Source organism: Argentina anserina, chromosome 6, assembly GCF_933775445.1.
Source record: "Argentina anserina chromosome 6, drPotAnse1.1, whole genome shotgun sequence".
In the NCBI taxonomy this organism is placed as follows: Eukaryota; Viridiplantae; Streptophyta; class Magnoliopsida; order Rosales; family Rosaceae; genus Argentina; species Argentina anserina.
The window spans coordinates 2,861,590-2,877,591 of record NC_065877.1 but is presented as its reverse complement, the minus strand read 5'-3'; the positions used below and the strand labels follow the sequence as shown (position 1 = coordinate 2,877,591).

General features: G+C 36.5%; 2 protein-coding genes, 1 long non-coding RNA gene and 1 pseudogene across 5 annotated transcripts; 2 read left to right on the top strand and 2 right to left on the bottom strand.

Moving 5' to 3' along the window:
• Window positions 1-1,320, top strand: LOC126800848 (F-box/kelch-repeat protein At3g06240-like). Its single transcript, XM_050528263.1, has one exon. It carries the CDS (start codon window positions 1-3, stop codon window positions 1,318-1,320), a length of 1,320 nt encoding a protein of 439 aa, XP_050384220.1.
• Window positions 1,321-2,450: 1,130 nt separating this feature from the next.
• LOC126797653 (F-box protein CPR1-like) lies at window positions 2,451-3,898 on the bottom strand (annotated as a pseudogene).
• Window positions 3,899-6,563: 2,665 nt separating this feature from the next.
• Window positions 6,564-9,337, bottom strand: LOC126797669 (uncharacterized). 2 transcript variants are annotated; one of them, XR_007672455.1, is made up of 4 exons: window positions 9,192-9,337; window positions 7,910-8,265; window positions 7,410-7,742; window positions 6,564-6,783 (listed from the first exon to the last, which is right to left on the bottom strand). It is a non-coding gene; the product is annotated as an uncharacterized LOC126797669 (long non-coding RNA). The 2 variants fall into 2 exon arrangements; XR_007672454.1 differs by having other exon boundaries at window positions 7,410-7,738.
• A 1,450-nt stretch (window positions 9,338-10,787) lies between these two features.
• LOC126797665 (uncharacterized) lies at window positions 10,788-12,323 on the top strand. Of its 2 annotated transcripts, XR_007672450.1 has the most exons (5): window positions 10,788-10,965; window positions 11,197-11,351; window positions 11,455-11,615; window positions 11,693-11,767; window positions 12,084-12,323. XR_007672450.1 is itself a non-coding variant. In XM_050524348.1 (4 exons), the coding sequence occupies exons 2-4, from the start codon at window positions 11,308-11,310 to the stop codon at window positions 11,761-11,763; spliced, it is 276 nt and encodes a 91-aa protein (XP_050380305.1). In that variant the 5' UTR covers window positions 10,788-10,965; window positions 11,197-11,307; the 3' UTR covers window positions 11,764-11,866. The 2 variants fall into 2 exon arrangements, 1 of the variants encoding a protein (XP_050380305.1); XM_050524348.1 differs by lacking the exon at window positions 12,084-12,323 and having other exon boundaries at window positions 11,693-11,866.
• The last annotated feature ends 3,679 nt before the right edge of the window (window positions 12,324-16,002 follow it).

Sequence of the window (16,002 nt, the reverse complement as noted above, 5' to 3'; positions counted from 1 at the left end):
ATGAAAAGCTCGAATGCAATATGCAAGGGAGAGTTGAAACAAGAGAGAATGGGAAAGCTTTGCAAATTATCAGGAGAAATGAATGTACAAATTCTGACAAGATTGCCTCCTAAAGCTCTGATTCGATTCAAATGTGTTTGTAGGTCGCTCTGCAGTTTGATTAATAGTCCAAGCTTTGTAGCCAAGAACCTCTCTAATGCGATGGACAACAAATTTGCTTCCCCTACTAGCATACTTTTCAAGCGTACCGTGCTCAAAGACAATTCCATTACGGATAAGAGAGAGATTTTGAACATAATGAGTGACGGCAACACTGATAAGAAGGAAGTGTTGCTCTCGTTGCTGAATTTGAGCAACAACATTGATAGTGAGCACCAAAACCCTTGTTCCATCCCTGAGGACCTTGTTCTTCCTTTTCCTATGAATATTGATCCCTGGAGCCTAAAAATTGTAGGTCACTGTGACGGGATTGTTTGTCTTACTTCCAAAGATCATGTTGTTCTATGCAATCCAGCTATCAAGGAATTCAAATTTCTTCCCAAATCTTATCTTCTTCTCCCTCCCAAACATCGAGATGATTATGATAATGAAGATGATTATTATGATGCATTAGCATCAAACCCAATCGGTGTCGGATTTGGTTATGATTCTAGAGGCGAAGTTTACAAGGTTGTTAGAGTTGTAGCATTTTCGTCAGGATACGTCTTTACTTCACATCCTTCAAGAGCAGAGGTTTACACTTTGAGTGCTCATTCTTGGAAAGAAATCAACATTGATCCGGACACTTGTATCATGTGGACTCCTTCTTCTGAAATATACTGTAAGGGGTTCTTTTATTGGAGCGGACTAACTTATCCTACTCCAGGCAACGCAAAGGATGTTATCATTTCATTTGAAATGAGCGGCGAAACATTTCATGAGATATCACTTCCAGAGAGTATCGTTTTCGGTTCGGGAGTTTGTACGAGCCTTGCTGTGTGGAAAGGATCCATTGCCCTTTTATCGTATGAATACGAAGAGAGAACTTCTAAACTCTTGCATATTTGGGTGATGGATGATTGTGATGGTCTTAAAAATGTATGGAGAAACTTGTTATCTATCGGACCTGTAGAAGGTGACATTCCATTAATATTTTGGAGAAGTGACGAGGTGCTAGTGGTTACCACTGATGGGCGTGTAGTCTCATATAATCTTAGTACCCAAGTGCACAAATATTTTCCTATATATGGCATTGAAGATCACCAGTACATTCAAGCTGTTGTTTATGTAAATAGTATAATTTCTTTCGGCGGAGAAAATCAACTTAAAGACATACAGTAGATACTTCTGTCTAGCACCATTATATTGTATTGTACCCATTCTATTCTCATCTTTTGTCTAGTAATGTTTATTTATATATATTTATTAGAAACAATGTTGCAAAATTTAAAGTAATTGGAGAAAAGTAACAATATGAGTACATTCTGTCTTTGTCAATTACACAAAAATTAAAATGTGCAAAATAAATAACTAAGGTGAGCCGTGAGCCCTATTAAGTTAAACACAACAAATCCTTGTTAGTACGGCTAAGTAACTGATAGCAAAGTAATAATTTGAACATATGACCTATGATTTTTGGCCGATGGTGGGAAGGTTGGTTTTTGGTGATAGATTAAAAGAATTTCTATTAAGAAATATGTTATTCAACATGTATCGAAGCGTGTCAAAACCACTTCGAGCGACTCAACATGAATCACATAAGTGGGGACTGGGGAGAGAATTCACCTTCTAGCTGCAAGTTCTTGAACGACGCCCTCGTACTCTGTTTCCTCAAATGAACAATCAATTGTGGGAGGAAGTGAGGAACTGCGGAACATATTTCCAACCACTTGTTCCACTTGCAACTGCACGTTTACTTATTTGAAATAGAATTTATTTAGAATAAAATATGAAAAAACGAAATGAAATTGTCTGTAAAAATTTCAATTTCATTGAGACATTTTAAATTACGATTCATGTTGTTAATTTAGGATAAAGAATCAAAATAAAAACTAAATAACCTAATCAATTACTAAAAACCCTTGATCATTGTGATGGAAGTTAACCTAAGTAAAACGATTTATATTTTCAAGTAGATTATTGAATTATGTCTTTGAATTTGAGAATATGTTTCTTTTCATATGGTATGCTATTTATATGGAGAAAAATATAATTAAAGATCTAAGATCATGTGCATAAAAATTTAATATATAGTTGGGTAATTTTATATTATTGAAATTATGTGAGGATATTTTAAACATAAAAAATTGATTCCTCATCTTTCATTTATAAACTCACATACCTTTAAATTTTCAAATCCAGGTTGTTAAGGATTTAATTCATGTTACATCCGTATTTTAATTGCATCATGTGTACTCTCCTTTCCAATAATCAGTTCTTTAGTTTTCAATTCCGTATCACCTAAATAAACGTGCCCCATTAGTAGAAAGTGGAAGGAAGTACGATAAAGATGTGTTGGCAACTTAGCATGTTCTTTACGATAAAGATGTGTTGGCAATATAGCGTCACCGCAAAGGCCGCATCACCCACCGCCGCCCAGGAAGCCTTCAGAAAACGCCGTGATTAAGGTGTTATTCATGGAATGGAAAATGAATGTGCTGTTATCTATCTTTGCTCTCAACCTTGTTCCCTCCCTTTGACTGAAACAATGCTATGCGAATTCACAGAAATAACACCTTGATAATCTCCCCAGGCACCTTGAATTGAAAGATACTTAAACCTATCTCTACTTTAGATTATAGGAGACTACGTTCGTCATCGGCAACCATAAGAACTTCGTCACTTCTCCATAATACCAATGACAAATAAATTCCCATTATGCTCTCTTACGTCAAGTGCTTTGTCCAGGTGCCAAAGTCATCCATCATCCATATCTTGAAGGACTCAATCTCCGGACCCAAATAAGAAAAGCCAAAGAGAGTAACAGCTCCATTCCATACTGTTAGATTCATACATTGAGCAGGTCCAACGTCGTTGAAACTATCCGGAAGAAGTCTAGTACTAAACACCTCTTCATCCGTCTGATACAAAAGGATTGCATCCCTAATACTCGGCGATGACATCCTGGCATAATGACACAGGTATTCCTTATTTTGTTCCTGACCCAACAAGTAGAAAACTCCCTTGAAGCACGTCTGTGTCAGGCCAAAAGCTACTGGTTTCCGTTTCTTAATAATCAATCTTGATTTGCTTCCAAGCAGCAGTACGCAGAGTATACACTTCTGCCCTTGGAGGATAGATAACCAGACGCTGGTTATGATCAGATGAATTTTTCACCTGATTCTATAATGTTAACCACCTTGTAATCCTTACATGTTGGATCATATCCGAATCCCACAGCCCAAGAGAATGACTCGAGAAGACATGAAGGAGGAAGAATCTTCAGTTCTTGTATCGACGGGTTGTACAACACAAGGTCTCTGGTATAATGAGATAGACAAATGATCCCATCACATTGATCTACAATTTTTGTAGTTTGAGGACCTTCTGACGCAGGGAGCTAAATAACGGGGCCTTTAGTCTGTAGACCCATTGAAGGCGGAAAACATATATCCTCCACAACACAATGAGGGTGACTGTCTTCATCATCAATTCATCATTGTCATTGGGAACATAAAGGAATGAAAATAAGATTTCCTCTTTGATAGCAAGGCTCCTTGGAACCACGATGCGCTTGAGAAGGAAGCAAGTAGAGTCATTGTTGTAGACGTGGAGATGCTTGTCTATGAACTTGGGATTATGGATCAGAGCATACCATGACTTACTGATGCACTTGAATCGCATTAGAGATTTGGGAAGCAAACCTCAAAACGAATTGCAGGGTCATCTCGTCCTGCAGTTTACACATTAGCTCTGCCATTATCTGCTCTATCTGAGCGTACTTTCATCACACATACGCAAAAGGGCATATATATTGTATGAAAAATGATTAGTTTGAAGGGCTTATTATAAAAATGTCATATTTGACACTTGAAATTAAAAAAAAATTAAATAAGATTTTAAAATTAGAAAAAAAATCACATTTCAAAAATTCTTAACCGTTGCCTAGAAATTTGGCTAAAATTACATGATGTCATTACTACTTTTCTTTTACAACTTTACAAATCGTCATTTTCTTTGAATTTGCGTCGCACCTCATCCACTGTCTTTGGCCTCGGCGCGGAGGAGGACTTGATTTGCATGCCGGCGGTGTCCATCATAGTTATCTGGGCATCGGCCGGGGGAAGAGTGTTGTTGTAGACGTCGCTGAAGAGGCCGTCGACGGTCATCGGCGCGGGACTGGTCGTGTTAATGTAACAGGTAGAAGTGTTGTTTGGGGTTTGATTGGTGGCGGAGGAAGAAGAAGAAGGATGGGAGGGTTTGGGTTTGGGGCGACGAGAGAGATCAAAGTTGCGGGACCTGAACGAGGAGGAGGAGGAGATGAGCTTCAGAGAAGCCATGCGTTATCGGAGAAGCCAAAATCTCAGTCGGATTTGTGTGTAGGGTTTGGGGTAATTGGGTATGAGAAATTGAGATTGAGAGAGATGGTTTGGAATGTGGGAGCAGTTTTTAGAAAATTGTTGTCACACTAGCTATCACATTACCTATCACACTACCTGTCACACAAATTTCTATTGTGATAGATAGTGTGATAGGTAATGTGATAGGCAATGTGATAGCTAATGTGATAACAAGTGTGATATGTAGTGGTAATGTAATAGGTAGTGTGGCTGGAGTTGTGACATCACATTATTGTCAATATTTTGATCATATGAGTTTATTTGAGAAATTCAAGATCACATAATAGACAAAGGTTCATTATTTACTAGTCATTTTTTTCTACTTCTTCTTCTTATCATAACATAGTCACATAAAACAGTGTGACAATGGGTGTGATAGTGTGTGTGACAACCAATGTGTCAGCATATGTGATAGGTAGTGTGAAAACAAGTGTGACAACATGTGTGATAGCAGGTGTGACAACGGGTGTGATAGGAGGTGTGACAGCATGTGTGATAGACAGTCTGATTGGCGGTGTCTATACTACAACATAAAGTGTCAATATGTATTAGTTCAAGATCACAAAAGTTTGTTATTTCTAGTCATTTTCTTCTTCATCATCATCTTCTTCTTCTTCCTTTTCTTTTCTTTTTCTTTTCACAACATAGTCACACAAAAATGATGTGACAGATAGTGTGACAAGAGTTGTGACAGGGGTTGTGATAGGTAGTGTGACATGGGGTGTGACAATAAGTGTGATAGGTACATAGGCTGTGACAGGTAGTGTGATAGGCGGTGTGACAGTGGGTGAGATAAGTAGTGTGATAGCGGGTGTGACTGAGGTTGTGACAGATAGTGTGACATGTAGTGTGACAGAGGTTGTGACAGTTAGTGTAAATAGATAGTGTGACAGGTTCTGTGACAGCATGTGTGATAACGGTTGTGACAGTAGATGTGACAGGTAGTGTAACAGTGGTTGTGACAGTATGTGTGACATGCCGAGAGGAAATGTGAAAATATGCGAAATTTTGTTAAAATTCAAATGAGATTGGTATAGGTATGCTCAGAATGAAGATAATAGCTAGAATTAGGGAACCTTGAGCTTCGGTTTCGCTGTAATTGCTCGGAGCACCGTCATCGATGGCGGCAACCCTTTGCGATGGTTGTTGCGCCTTGTATGGTTGGTCGATTCGAAGTGGGTAGTATATCAAATGAAAGAGGGGAGTGAGATCTTTCTAACGGTACCAGTTTCGTCAAAATCTATCGTCAGACGAGAAAGTTATGGCTGAAATTAGAAAAAAGAAGGAAAAAAAAAGAGTGAGAATAGACAAACAGTCTAGAAAATATTTTTAAAATGATTTTTTCTAATTTTGATGATATTTTAATAATTAAGTCATAAATAATGATTTTTTTCTAATATAAATTGAGAAATGATATTTTTTTATAATTTGTCCTAATTTGAATACGAAAATTTCGTAAGAAAGTCATACAACAAGATGAAATGGCATAATGCCTTTGCAGATGGGTAATCGACTCACCGTTAGTGGCGGTGGTAAAATGAATGAATGACCTTGATTCAGTAGTGAACGCTTTTAATGGTACGGTACTATGGTTGACCAAGTAACTGTTGTATGAAAGTATTCGTTCAACAAAAATGGATCGTTACAACACCCATCCCTTATGTACCATCACGTGTAGGCAGCGTAGCAAGTGCAAAATAAAAATCATGTAAAGCAAAAATGGTTAAGTTTGTTGAATTTGTGCATACAAAATGAAAGAAGGCTCATCAAATTAAGGTTGATTCATCTGATGAAAAACCATTAAAAGATGGAAGGGTGACAGAGAAGCCTGATTACATGTAAATGGAGTATTTAGAGAATTCCTTTCTTATAAGTTTTGTTAGAAGTGAGTCGTGTTGAGTAGGATATAATCAATGTTTGTATCCAGCTGCTGAACAGGAGACAGACTAATTGAAACTTGTATCATGATCTTCAAAGATGAATCAAAAACTGAAATTGAGTACTTCAAATTCTTAAATTATAGCCAGAAAACAAATAGCACAAAAACGTTGTAACAATATATTGATACATCTTCTGTTATTTGACACAACTAAATATCATCTGAGAAAACAAATTCACATTCAACTTTTACTTGGCTTTCCTATTCAAATGAGCAACAGCTAATTTCTGATTCTTGGCTTCATGTTTCTTTGTAGTACGTTGTATAACGGCTTGTTTGTACAGCTGATTATGACTTTTCCTCTTGCTGCAGAGCCACAGTTACAACGAATATAAGATCAGAAGCAGAATAAAGGGAGCGGAAAGAAACATCCAGGTACTAAACTAAAAACAGATAACTATGCTTAGCTCATTTAAGCTCAATCAATCAAGAATTTAATCTGGGAGTCAAGATAGTTCTATTTCACCTATAAAGAGGAAAAGGTATGAATCCCAAATGCTTCGTCGACCAGTTTTGTGCACAATTACAAATTAGTTGCTTAAGAGTACAATGAACTGCCGCATCAGCTGCTTTTAGAGACATGATATTCATCTTTTCTTCTAAAGGTCATCAAGAACATTTTCATTTAAAAAAAAACGTCAACACAGGACAAAAGAACAGGTCTTTATTCCCGAAACACCCTACTAAAATTCATTAAATGAATGTATTCCAATCATACAGAACTTGATACCTATATTCAGAAATTCACAGTATATGGATGGAAACAACTAAGTAGAAACTTCTTGACATATAACTTATGAAAAAAAAGAGAGAATGTGGAGACCATCAAATGTCACAAATGCACAATGATCAAAACTCACAAAGAGGATAAGAACTTAAGGAATACCAGAATGAAAGTTGATCTCATATTAGGAGTAAAGAGAGCGCCAAACATTACAAACAACAGGCCTGCTGTAAGAACAAGTCCTCCCACAGCCCATGAAACTTGTTCACTAAATGGCATTTTTCTCACAATCTGTTGAAATTCCTCCAGCAACCTCAAGCTCTTAACTCTCTGGGGCACTCCAGAATGTGAGCCCTTCCATGAATCAGCAATCAAATCAAGACTGGCTTTACCACCATAGCAGAATCTTTCTTCCAGGCTATGGGAAATTTCATCTTTACCAGCGAACCCCGCAGCCTGGCAGAACTCGGTGCCATTGTGGATCCATTCAGAGGCCCTACCGCAAACATAATCATTCTCTCCACATGGTGCAAGAACCTGGCTGAAAATAATTAATGAGACAAAGCATTTTTCTTATGCATTTGGAAGAAGATATGTTTAGTCATATATCACTTAATTGTATCGAAGCAGCCATACGTCAATTATTACTGGCTATCAAACATATGATTGTAACCAAATTCCTAGGCTTATAAGAACTCAGGCACATACCTGTGTTATAGAATCCGTCGAGTAGTAAGCCTCAGCACAAGCAGTAAAGAGTGTCACAAAAAGAGGCACATATAACTGGAGGCCCTTGCTGCACACCAATGCGTGGGTCGCAAATGGAACATTCCAGCAATTCCCATAATTGTAAGCACTCTGAGCTGGCTTCCCCTGTTGAAGCCAACTTTCTAATGGCTAACAGTGCGGGATGTGTCTGGGCTACATCACAACATGTTCTTTTGCGAAACACCCGACATAAGGTCAGATCCTTGGGTCCCTTGCTCACCCGTTTAGGGGGTTGCCCTCCGAAGAGAATGGAGGAAAACGACTGCCTTGGGAAATTCATACTCCTCCAGTTCTACCTGCAACGAGACAGATTTAAACAGTATATTTTGAGAAATACACCAAGGAGGATATACAATTATACATCAGAGTGAAAAACCAACACTGATAAAGGTCAATTCCAAAAGAAAAATGTAATTGCTGATCATTAATAAGAACAGGAAACAGAGGGCTCGCAAAAATATTATTTTAAATTCTTATCAGCAAACAATTCTAAAAGCAAGCAATTTCTTTAGTAATATGCACAAAAATTCCCCATCAGGGCTTCACCAACACCATAAAATAGTAGTATATAGACAGTCTCACCTCTCAACTGATTCTACCCTATCCTGCATTCAAACTAAAACAGAAACATTTACTAGCAAGAATTAAGTCTCATATAAAACTTTATGTAAGACCTAATGAACCAGAAGCAGAAAGAAACTGAAAAAAGACATTGCAGTTCTCATGTAAAGCCGCAGTGATTTTTCTTTAAAGAAAAAAATAAGGGTTCCATTGCCAGCTACCTAGTGATTCTTTAGTTTTATTTATTTATTATTATTATTATTATTATTATTATTTTTTGCAACTAGTTCAATGATAAAGAAGAGTGCTTTCTAACTTGGGTTGGAACGAATACATTTATAACTTAAGCTAGGCAGTATTCAAATGCAAAGCATCAGTCTTCAACTAACCCATAGCAAAACAAGATTTAGAGTCATGATGTAATTGATTTCAATTTGTCAAACTGATTCGGTTCAATGGATGCAGAATGTGAAACTAAACTTCACTTCAAAAACACTAAGCCAAACAAATCATAAGAAAGGAGCGAACATACTCCACAAAAGCATACAAGTATTATCTGAAATTTCAAGGAATACGTTTACCATAATGAAGAAGATCAACAACTAGGAGTTTAAGGAATCATAAATCTTGTAAAATCCAAATAAGAAAGTTATATAGTTACCTGATGAAAGAGGGACGGAGGAACTGATAAGGAGCAGCAAAATCAGAGACACAACACCCATTTTTCTTCAACATGCGACTTGCCCAGAGCTTCTGAAAGACTCGTACCAAAGAACTGACTTTGTTCCATCTCTGACTGGGGCAAAGAAGAACAGGTTCACTACAGAGTACAGACTGTGGGGTACCCGAAGATTTGTTTAAGCTTTTGGGCCAACCACCCAATCAGGTTGTAAGTAAGTTTTGGGCCAATGCTAGAACCGTAAAACGAGTTTGTAAGTCATAAGAACGGGCCAGTGTACAGCCCGAACGAAATTTCACTACCGAAAGAAATTTTGTTTTGATCGGCTAAACAAATGCTAGAACCACGAGTTTGTGGGCTAACCTCACGACATTTTTCTCAATAAAGAGAAACTATGTCACTAGATTAAATGGTACTAACATGTTATGAAAAAAAATTTCTACACCCGAAAGACCAAAATAAATAACTTTACATACCACATACAATCATATATATATATGTGTGTGTGTGTGAAAAAGTGGTATAGTGGTGCACAAAAAAAGTGGTATTTCATAGAGTTAGTTTCCTCCTTTTAGTATAATAAAAAAAAGTATTCAATGCGATCTTACATGTCATTTTAGAGTAAGTGCAAGTGTTCGTTAGTGCTCTAAATCATCTCTCGTTAAACTATTGGCTTTGCTTTTCACAAAACAACAGAGCCGGAACTTTTCTCTTCCCTCTTTCCCGTTTCTAGTAATTAATTGTTGTAGAGCACCCTGAACATTAATTTTCCAAAGATGTTGAGCCGTTTGAAAATTCGGTAGTCCAATTTCAGCTTTAATGTGTATTACCGTGGTACGGGTTCATCCTTTTGAAGCATGTTTTACATGGTTAAACAGTTCATGAACCGTTGTGAAAATATAGAACCCTACAAATTGATGGGAAAAAAAATTGTGAGCTTGATCAGGTGGTTAATTACTCGCGTATTCTGGGAGCATGTAAGAAAATTTGCTAATTTATTGTTAATATAAAAGACTGAATGGGTAACTCGTCATGAGATTGAGTTGAAAATGCTAATGAACATATTTGTTCGATCATAAGAGTTAAAAACTTGAAATTGCTCTATTAAAAAAAATAGGGAAATGAAACGAATTCATTTGGCATAAGTCAATACATGAGGCTCAAACGATCATAAGGATCGTGCAAATGATACAAATCCACCCTAAACAGTCGCTACCTACTACTGCACTTGAACTAGAGAAAGCACACAGAAGTGTTACCTAAGTACAAGTGATGCAAGGCCAAAACCCACTACACTCACTCCAAATGAGCATTATTAAAAATAAAACAAATTGAAATTGCTAGTCAACATTAAATATTTTATTTGGTCTGCTCTAGCTCAAAATCGCAGGTTAGTTGTCCCTTGACTGAAACTATATACGAAACTTATTCGGTACACGGGCCGTGTTTATACACGGGGCATCGTGACCGTTGAAACTGCTGCCTGGACAAAAACAGTAGATTGTTGTTTTACTTTTTTGTAAACCCCAGTCGACGGCGTTAACAAGAGAAAAAGAGAAACGAGATTATATCTCTTCTGGGTGAAATCTGAATTGAAGAGAAGTGGGTTAGGTGAGATTTATCCTTTCGCAGCCTAATCTGGCCTCAACGCAGTGAGTTGAACTCGGTGGAGGTGACTTTCTCGACTGTGATCTGGGTTGAGAACTTGGGATCCAATCGATTTGCAAGCAGATTGAAGTCGCACTCCCAGATGCAAGTAGGTGTTTCGTTTATTTAACTAATAATCGATATCGGTAGCATGTCAATTGGCTATGTTTATAAATCTTTTCTTACGAAATTCTGAAGATTTTCCTATCGGGTGCTTGAGTTGGGTTTTCCACCTATCCCCAATATTGAAAATATTGAAAGTTGTATCAAATCTTGGTTGAAATTCAACAAAAAATGCATTTGTTTCATATTTTGATTTTTGAGAACTGGCTTTGCTTAGCCTTGGTCATCCGGGGCGAAGCATCGAGACGTACCTGCATTTCCAGGGATATGGTGATAACAAGGAGACCGCCGATACAAAAAGGGATACTGCAAACACAATACCAGGGATATGTTGAAGGTATGGGCTGAGAAAGAAAAGAGGAATCTGGACCGGTAAGCCAATAATTTCTTAATAAATCATATATGACATACACAATAGGTTGTCATTCCAAGTAATTGATTATAATATGGGTTGGTTAATGTGTACCGTGTACAGGTCGGTGAAAAATGGAATCAATTGCCAAACTGCAGTTGTTATAAAAGATCATGCCCTGGTCATGGAATTCATAGGCATATTCTACTTACTTCATGAGCAAGTATTGTTTCGGTGCCGCATGTGCTACTTGAGTCAATTGTCAACCACTCCACCTTTGTCTTGTAATTAACCTCTTCCTTTCTTGTAGTTCTTTCTTTTTTGAGAATGTAAAGATCGATAAGAGTGATCTTGATTGCAGGGAACGCAGGTTGGCCAGCACCTCGTCTCAAAGATGCTGCACTGTCTTTAGAAGCTACGAAAAGGATGTAGTGAGGTGTGTTTTAAATTTGAAAAACTTATTACCCTTATCTTATGAACAATAATCTCATGAAATATTGTATCATGGTCTATCACACATACAGTATAAGCTCATGCTCTGTCAAAAACCAATCAAAAATTTTATTTCCCTTATCAGTAATACAATAATCTCATGAAATATTGTATCATGGTCTTTGTTTGGAGCACCCTGGCAGTGTGGCACTGCCTCACTGAATTCAATTCATACATAAAAAAATATATACAGCAGTAATCTTGATGTTCATGGTGTCATAAACATACATACATTAGATGAGTCTGCTGATCATGTGCAGAGTGGCAGAGGAAGCAGAAACAATTGGCAGCAGAGAACTGGTAGTGCCAATAAACTCATGAACCACATTTTCGGTCCATTTCTATTTTATGTTATTAATTTGACTTGTAGTAAAGTTTGTAAATTTCAATTAATATTTGTTGGAGCAGGTCATAGAAATTCAGAATGGATTTTTGTCATAAGCGTGTTAGAGAGGAACAGAGGAGGAAGAAATATAGAGAAAATGAAAGGGTTTCTGGTTACACGTTTAAAATTTAGTTGGTTTTGAGTTGGCAATGAAACCAATAGAAATCAATAAAGATGAGGTTAAATTCTGACTACGGATATGCTTGTTGACTATCGAAGGTGTCAAGCTCAAAAAGCGCATCAAGAACAAACGGAGCTGGCAAATGTGTCATAGCTTTACTATTAAATTCTATCTATGAATTCAATTGTTGAGTTCTTCAAATTTATGGTGTTGTAAAATCCTATGATTAAATCCCTTTCTAAAAAATAACTAAAACAAGTCATTTTATATATTTACATCGAAATAAACTTTGGAAAATTTAACTGCAAGATATCGCCATCATAGTAAAATCGTGGTAGAAAATGCATCAGTTTCGCTAATATTTGAGTCTTGATCCACACGATTAACTATTTATTTCTTGAGATTTTTTATTTTTAATAAGGACGGTTGTATTACTCGAAAATAACTATCCACAAAATTTAACATGAGCAGATAGAACGTGTCACTGAGAGCACATGGTAATTTTTATGGATTTTTTCGGGCACCTGAGCTATTTTTAAAAAGTTTTTAAAGTTGTGATTCTTGCGAAATTAATTGAAAAAACAAACAAAAAATGAGGTGGATATGTGGCTTTAGACGCGCCATGTGTTCATTGTTTGACTTTTATTTTTTTAAATAATATGAAATTTTCTTATAATCATAAAAAATAGATTCGATGCTTATAATATTCTACAAAAATTATCACAATCTCATGATTACCCGTTCTATTTACACATATAAATTTTTTTAATAGTTTTAATTGTGCACACGGCTCCTTTTATAGAGGTAGTATATTCATCGTAGATCGAAACCTGAAAGAAAACGATAATTGGTGAATTTCGTACTGTAGCCATACTTTATTGTGCCAATTATATCCAACGGTCAAAGTTTCATTTTGTGAATTTTAGTCTCGCGAAATATGGTTGTTTTGTGCAAATGTACATGCTTACAAACTAACAATAAAATTGAAATAAAATTTGCAAAAAACAACCGTAGGATATCGTTATCACAGTATACTATAGCCATGGTACAAAATTCATCAATTTTCGCTAATGTTTGGGTATTGATCTACATGATTAGCTCTTTATTTCTCATTTCTTCCTAGGGCGGTTGTGTACCTAAATATAATTATCCACAAAATTTAATATAAATAGATAACACGTCACTCAGAGTGCGCATTAATTTTGGCAGAATTTTTCGGGCACCTGTGCTATTTTTAAAGAGTGTTTAAAGTCGCGAAATCAATTGAAAAATTAAACACAAAATGAGGTAGACAAATGGGTAACTACATACGTGCCACGTGTCATTTCTTTGATTTTTAACTATTTTCAAATGATCTTAAGTCTTCTTATAATCATATAAAATAGCTTCGAAGCTCAAACAATTTTCCGAAAATTATCATGGTCTCGTGATAAGCCGCTCTATTGATGCATGTGAAAATTTTAAATAGTTTCAACGGTGCACATGGCTCCCTTTAGGGAGGTATTATGTTAATTAAGGTTGACCGCGTAGATCAAGAACCGACTAAGACGAAAATCGGTGAATTTTGTATAATAACCATATTTCAGTGTGACGATCACATCTAACGGTCGAAGTTTTTATTTTCCAACTTTTAATCATGGGAATCACAACGTGGTGACTAATGTTGCATAACGTTTATAGTTTGTTTTGTGAAAATGTATATGTTTACAAACTAACCACACTACCAAAATAAAATTTGGAAAAATCAACCGTAGGATATCATTGCCATAGTTTACTATAGCTGTGGTAGAAAATTCATCATTTTTTGCTAACGTGTGGGTCTCGATCCACCCGATTAGCTTTTTATTTTTTATTTATTCTTAAGGAAGGATGTGTTAACCGTATATTATTATACCCAAAATTTAATATGGGTAGATAGAGCACATCACTTACAGTGTGTAGTAATTTTTGTGGAATTTTCTAGGCAGCTGAGCTATTTTTAAAGAGTTTTTAATGTTGGGAAATTAATTGAAAAATCAAATACAAAATGAGGTGGACAAATGGGTGGCCACAGATGCGCCACTTGTCTTTTCTTTGACTTTTAATTATTTTCAAATGATTAGAAGTTTTCGTATAATCATAAAATATAGCTCAAAAGCTCAAACTATTCTCCAAAAATTACAACATTTTTGTGATACGCCGCTTTATTGACGCATGTAAAAATTTTAAAATAGTTTCAACCGTGCATACGGCTCCCTTTAGGAAGATATTGTTTTAATTTAGGTTGACCGCATAGATCAAAAACTGAAATAAAATGAAAAGCGGTGAATTTCGTACGATAACCATATTTCAGTGTGACGATCACATCTAACGGTCAAAGATTCATTTCTGACTTTTAATCATGGGAATCATAATGGGCGACTAATGTTGCATAACCTTTATAGTTTGTTTTGTGAAAATGTATATATTTACAATTTAACTACACTGCCGAAATAAAATTTGGAAAAATGAACGGTAGGATATCATCACAATAGTATTCTATATTTATGGTATAAAATTTATCAGCTTTTGCTAACGTTTGGGTCTCGATCCACACAATTAACTCTTTATTTCTCAATTATTCCAAAAAACACCATGTTAGCCGAATTTAATTATCCGCAAAATGTTACATGAGTAGATATAGTGCGTTATTGAGAGCGCATAGTAATTTTCATGGAAGTTTTTTTAAAGAGTTTTTAATTGTGTGAAATGAATTGAAAAATAAAACACAAAATGAGGTGGGGGTGATTACAGATGTGTCACGTGTCCTTTCATAGACTTTTAGTTATTTTTAAATTATCTGAAACAGTTTTTAAAGAAAAACAATGTATTCAATAATTAAAGAATTATACTCTAAACTTTATAATTAAAAAAAAACAATTGTCAAAACAGAAACCCTAATAATATATTTTCTCTTCGTCATCTTCTATGATTAAGTTGTCTATTTTCCAAATCAAACCCGCCGCCCTCTTTTGGAACTAGCATCACCTCTGTCTACTCAAGCACCGACACCACCCTCCGTCGATCTCCTCATCAACTTCTCCCTCACCTTGATGCCCAGACTTTCAGGCTACGAATTCATTGTCCTCGACATCCTGGCATGGTCGAAGCAGCGACATCTTGCCTCCACGGCACCACCACCATACTCCATGGCATTTGCTTCAACTCTTACAAACCCAATACTAAAAACCAGAACAACGATGACTGATCTGTAAAAACCCTCTTCGATTGGTTCCCTCATGGCCTTGTCGTCGCTAAAGGTGGCGACTCCGAACTCCCTGCCTCCCGGTCTCGCGGTCGTTGATGATCTTCGATTCGATCATCTCGCCGAAGGGAACAAAGGCCCTTTTCGAGCGGTTCGTTGTTGGTGGCACATGCAAGCCCTCGGTTGAAGCAATAGATCAGTCATTAGGCTTAGAGAATAAATCTGAGGAGGTTGAGTCAAGATATTGCGGCTGATGGAGATCTGGGGAAATATAGAATATGTATTAGAGCTCCAGGTGAGTTTGGCGTGCTCATGGTAAAAGCAAATTAACCGAAATTTGATCTATTGACTAACGATAAGATGTTGACCGTTTCTCTCTAATTTAACTGCCACGTCAGCTTTTTTGACCCGTGTTTATACACGGGCTGTGTATGGAATAAGCTCTCGAAA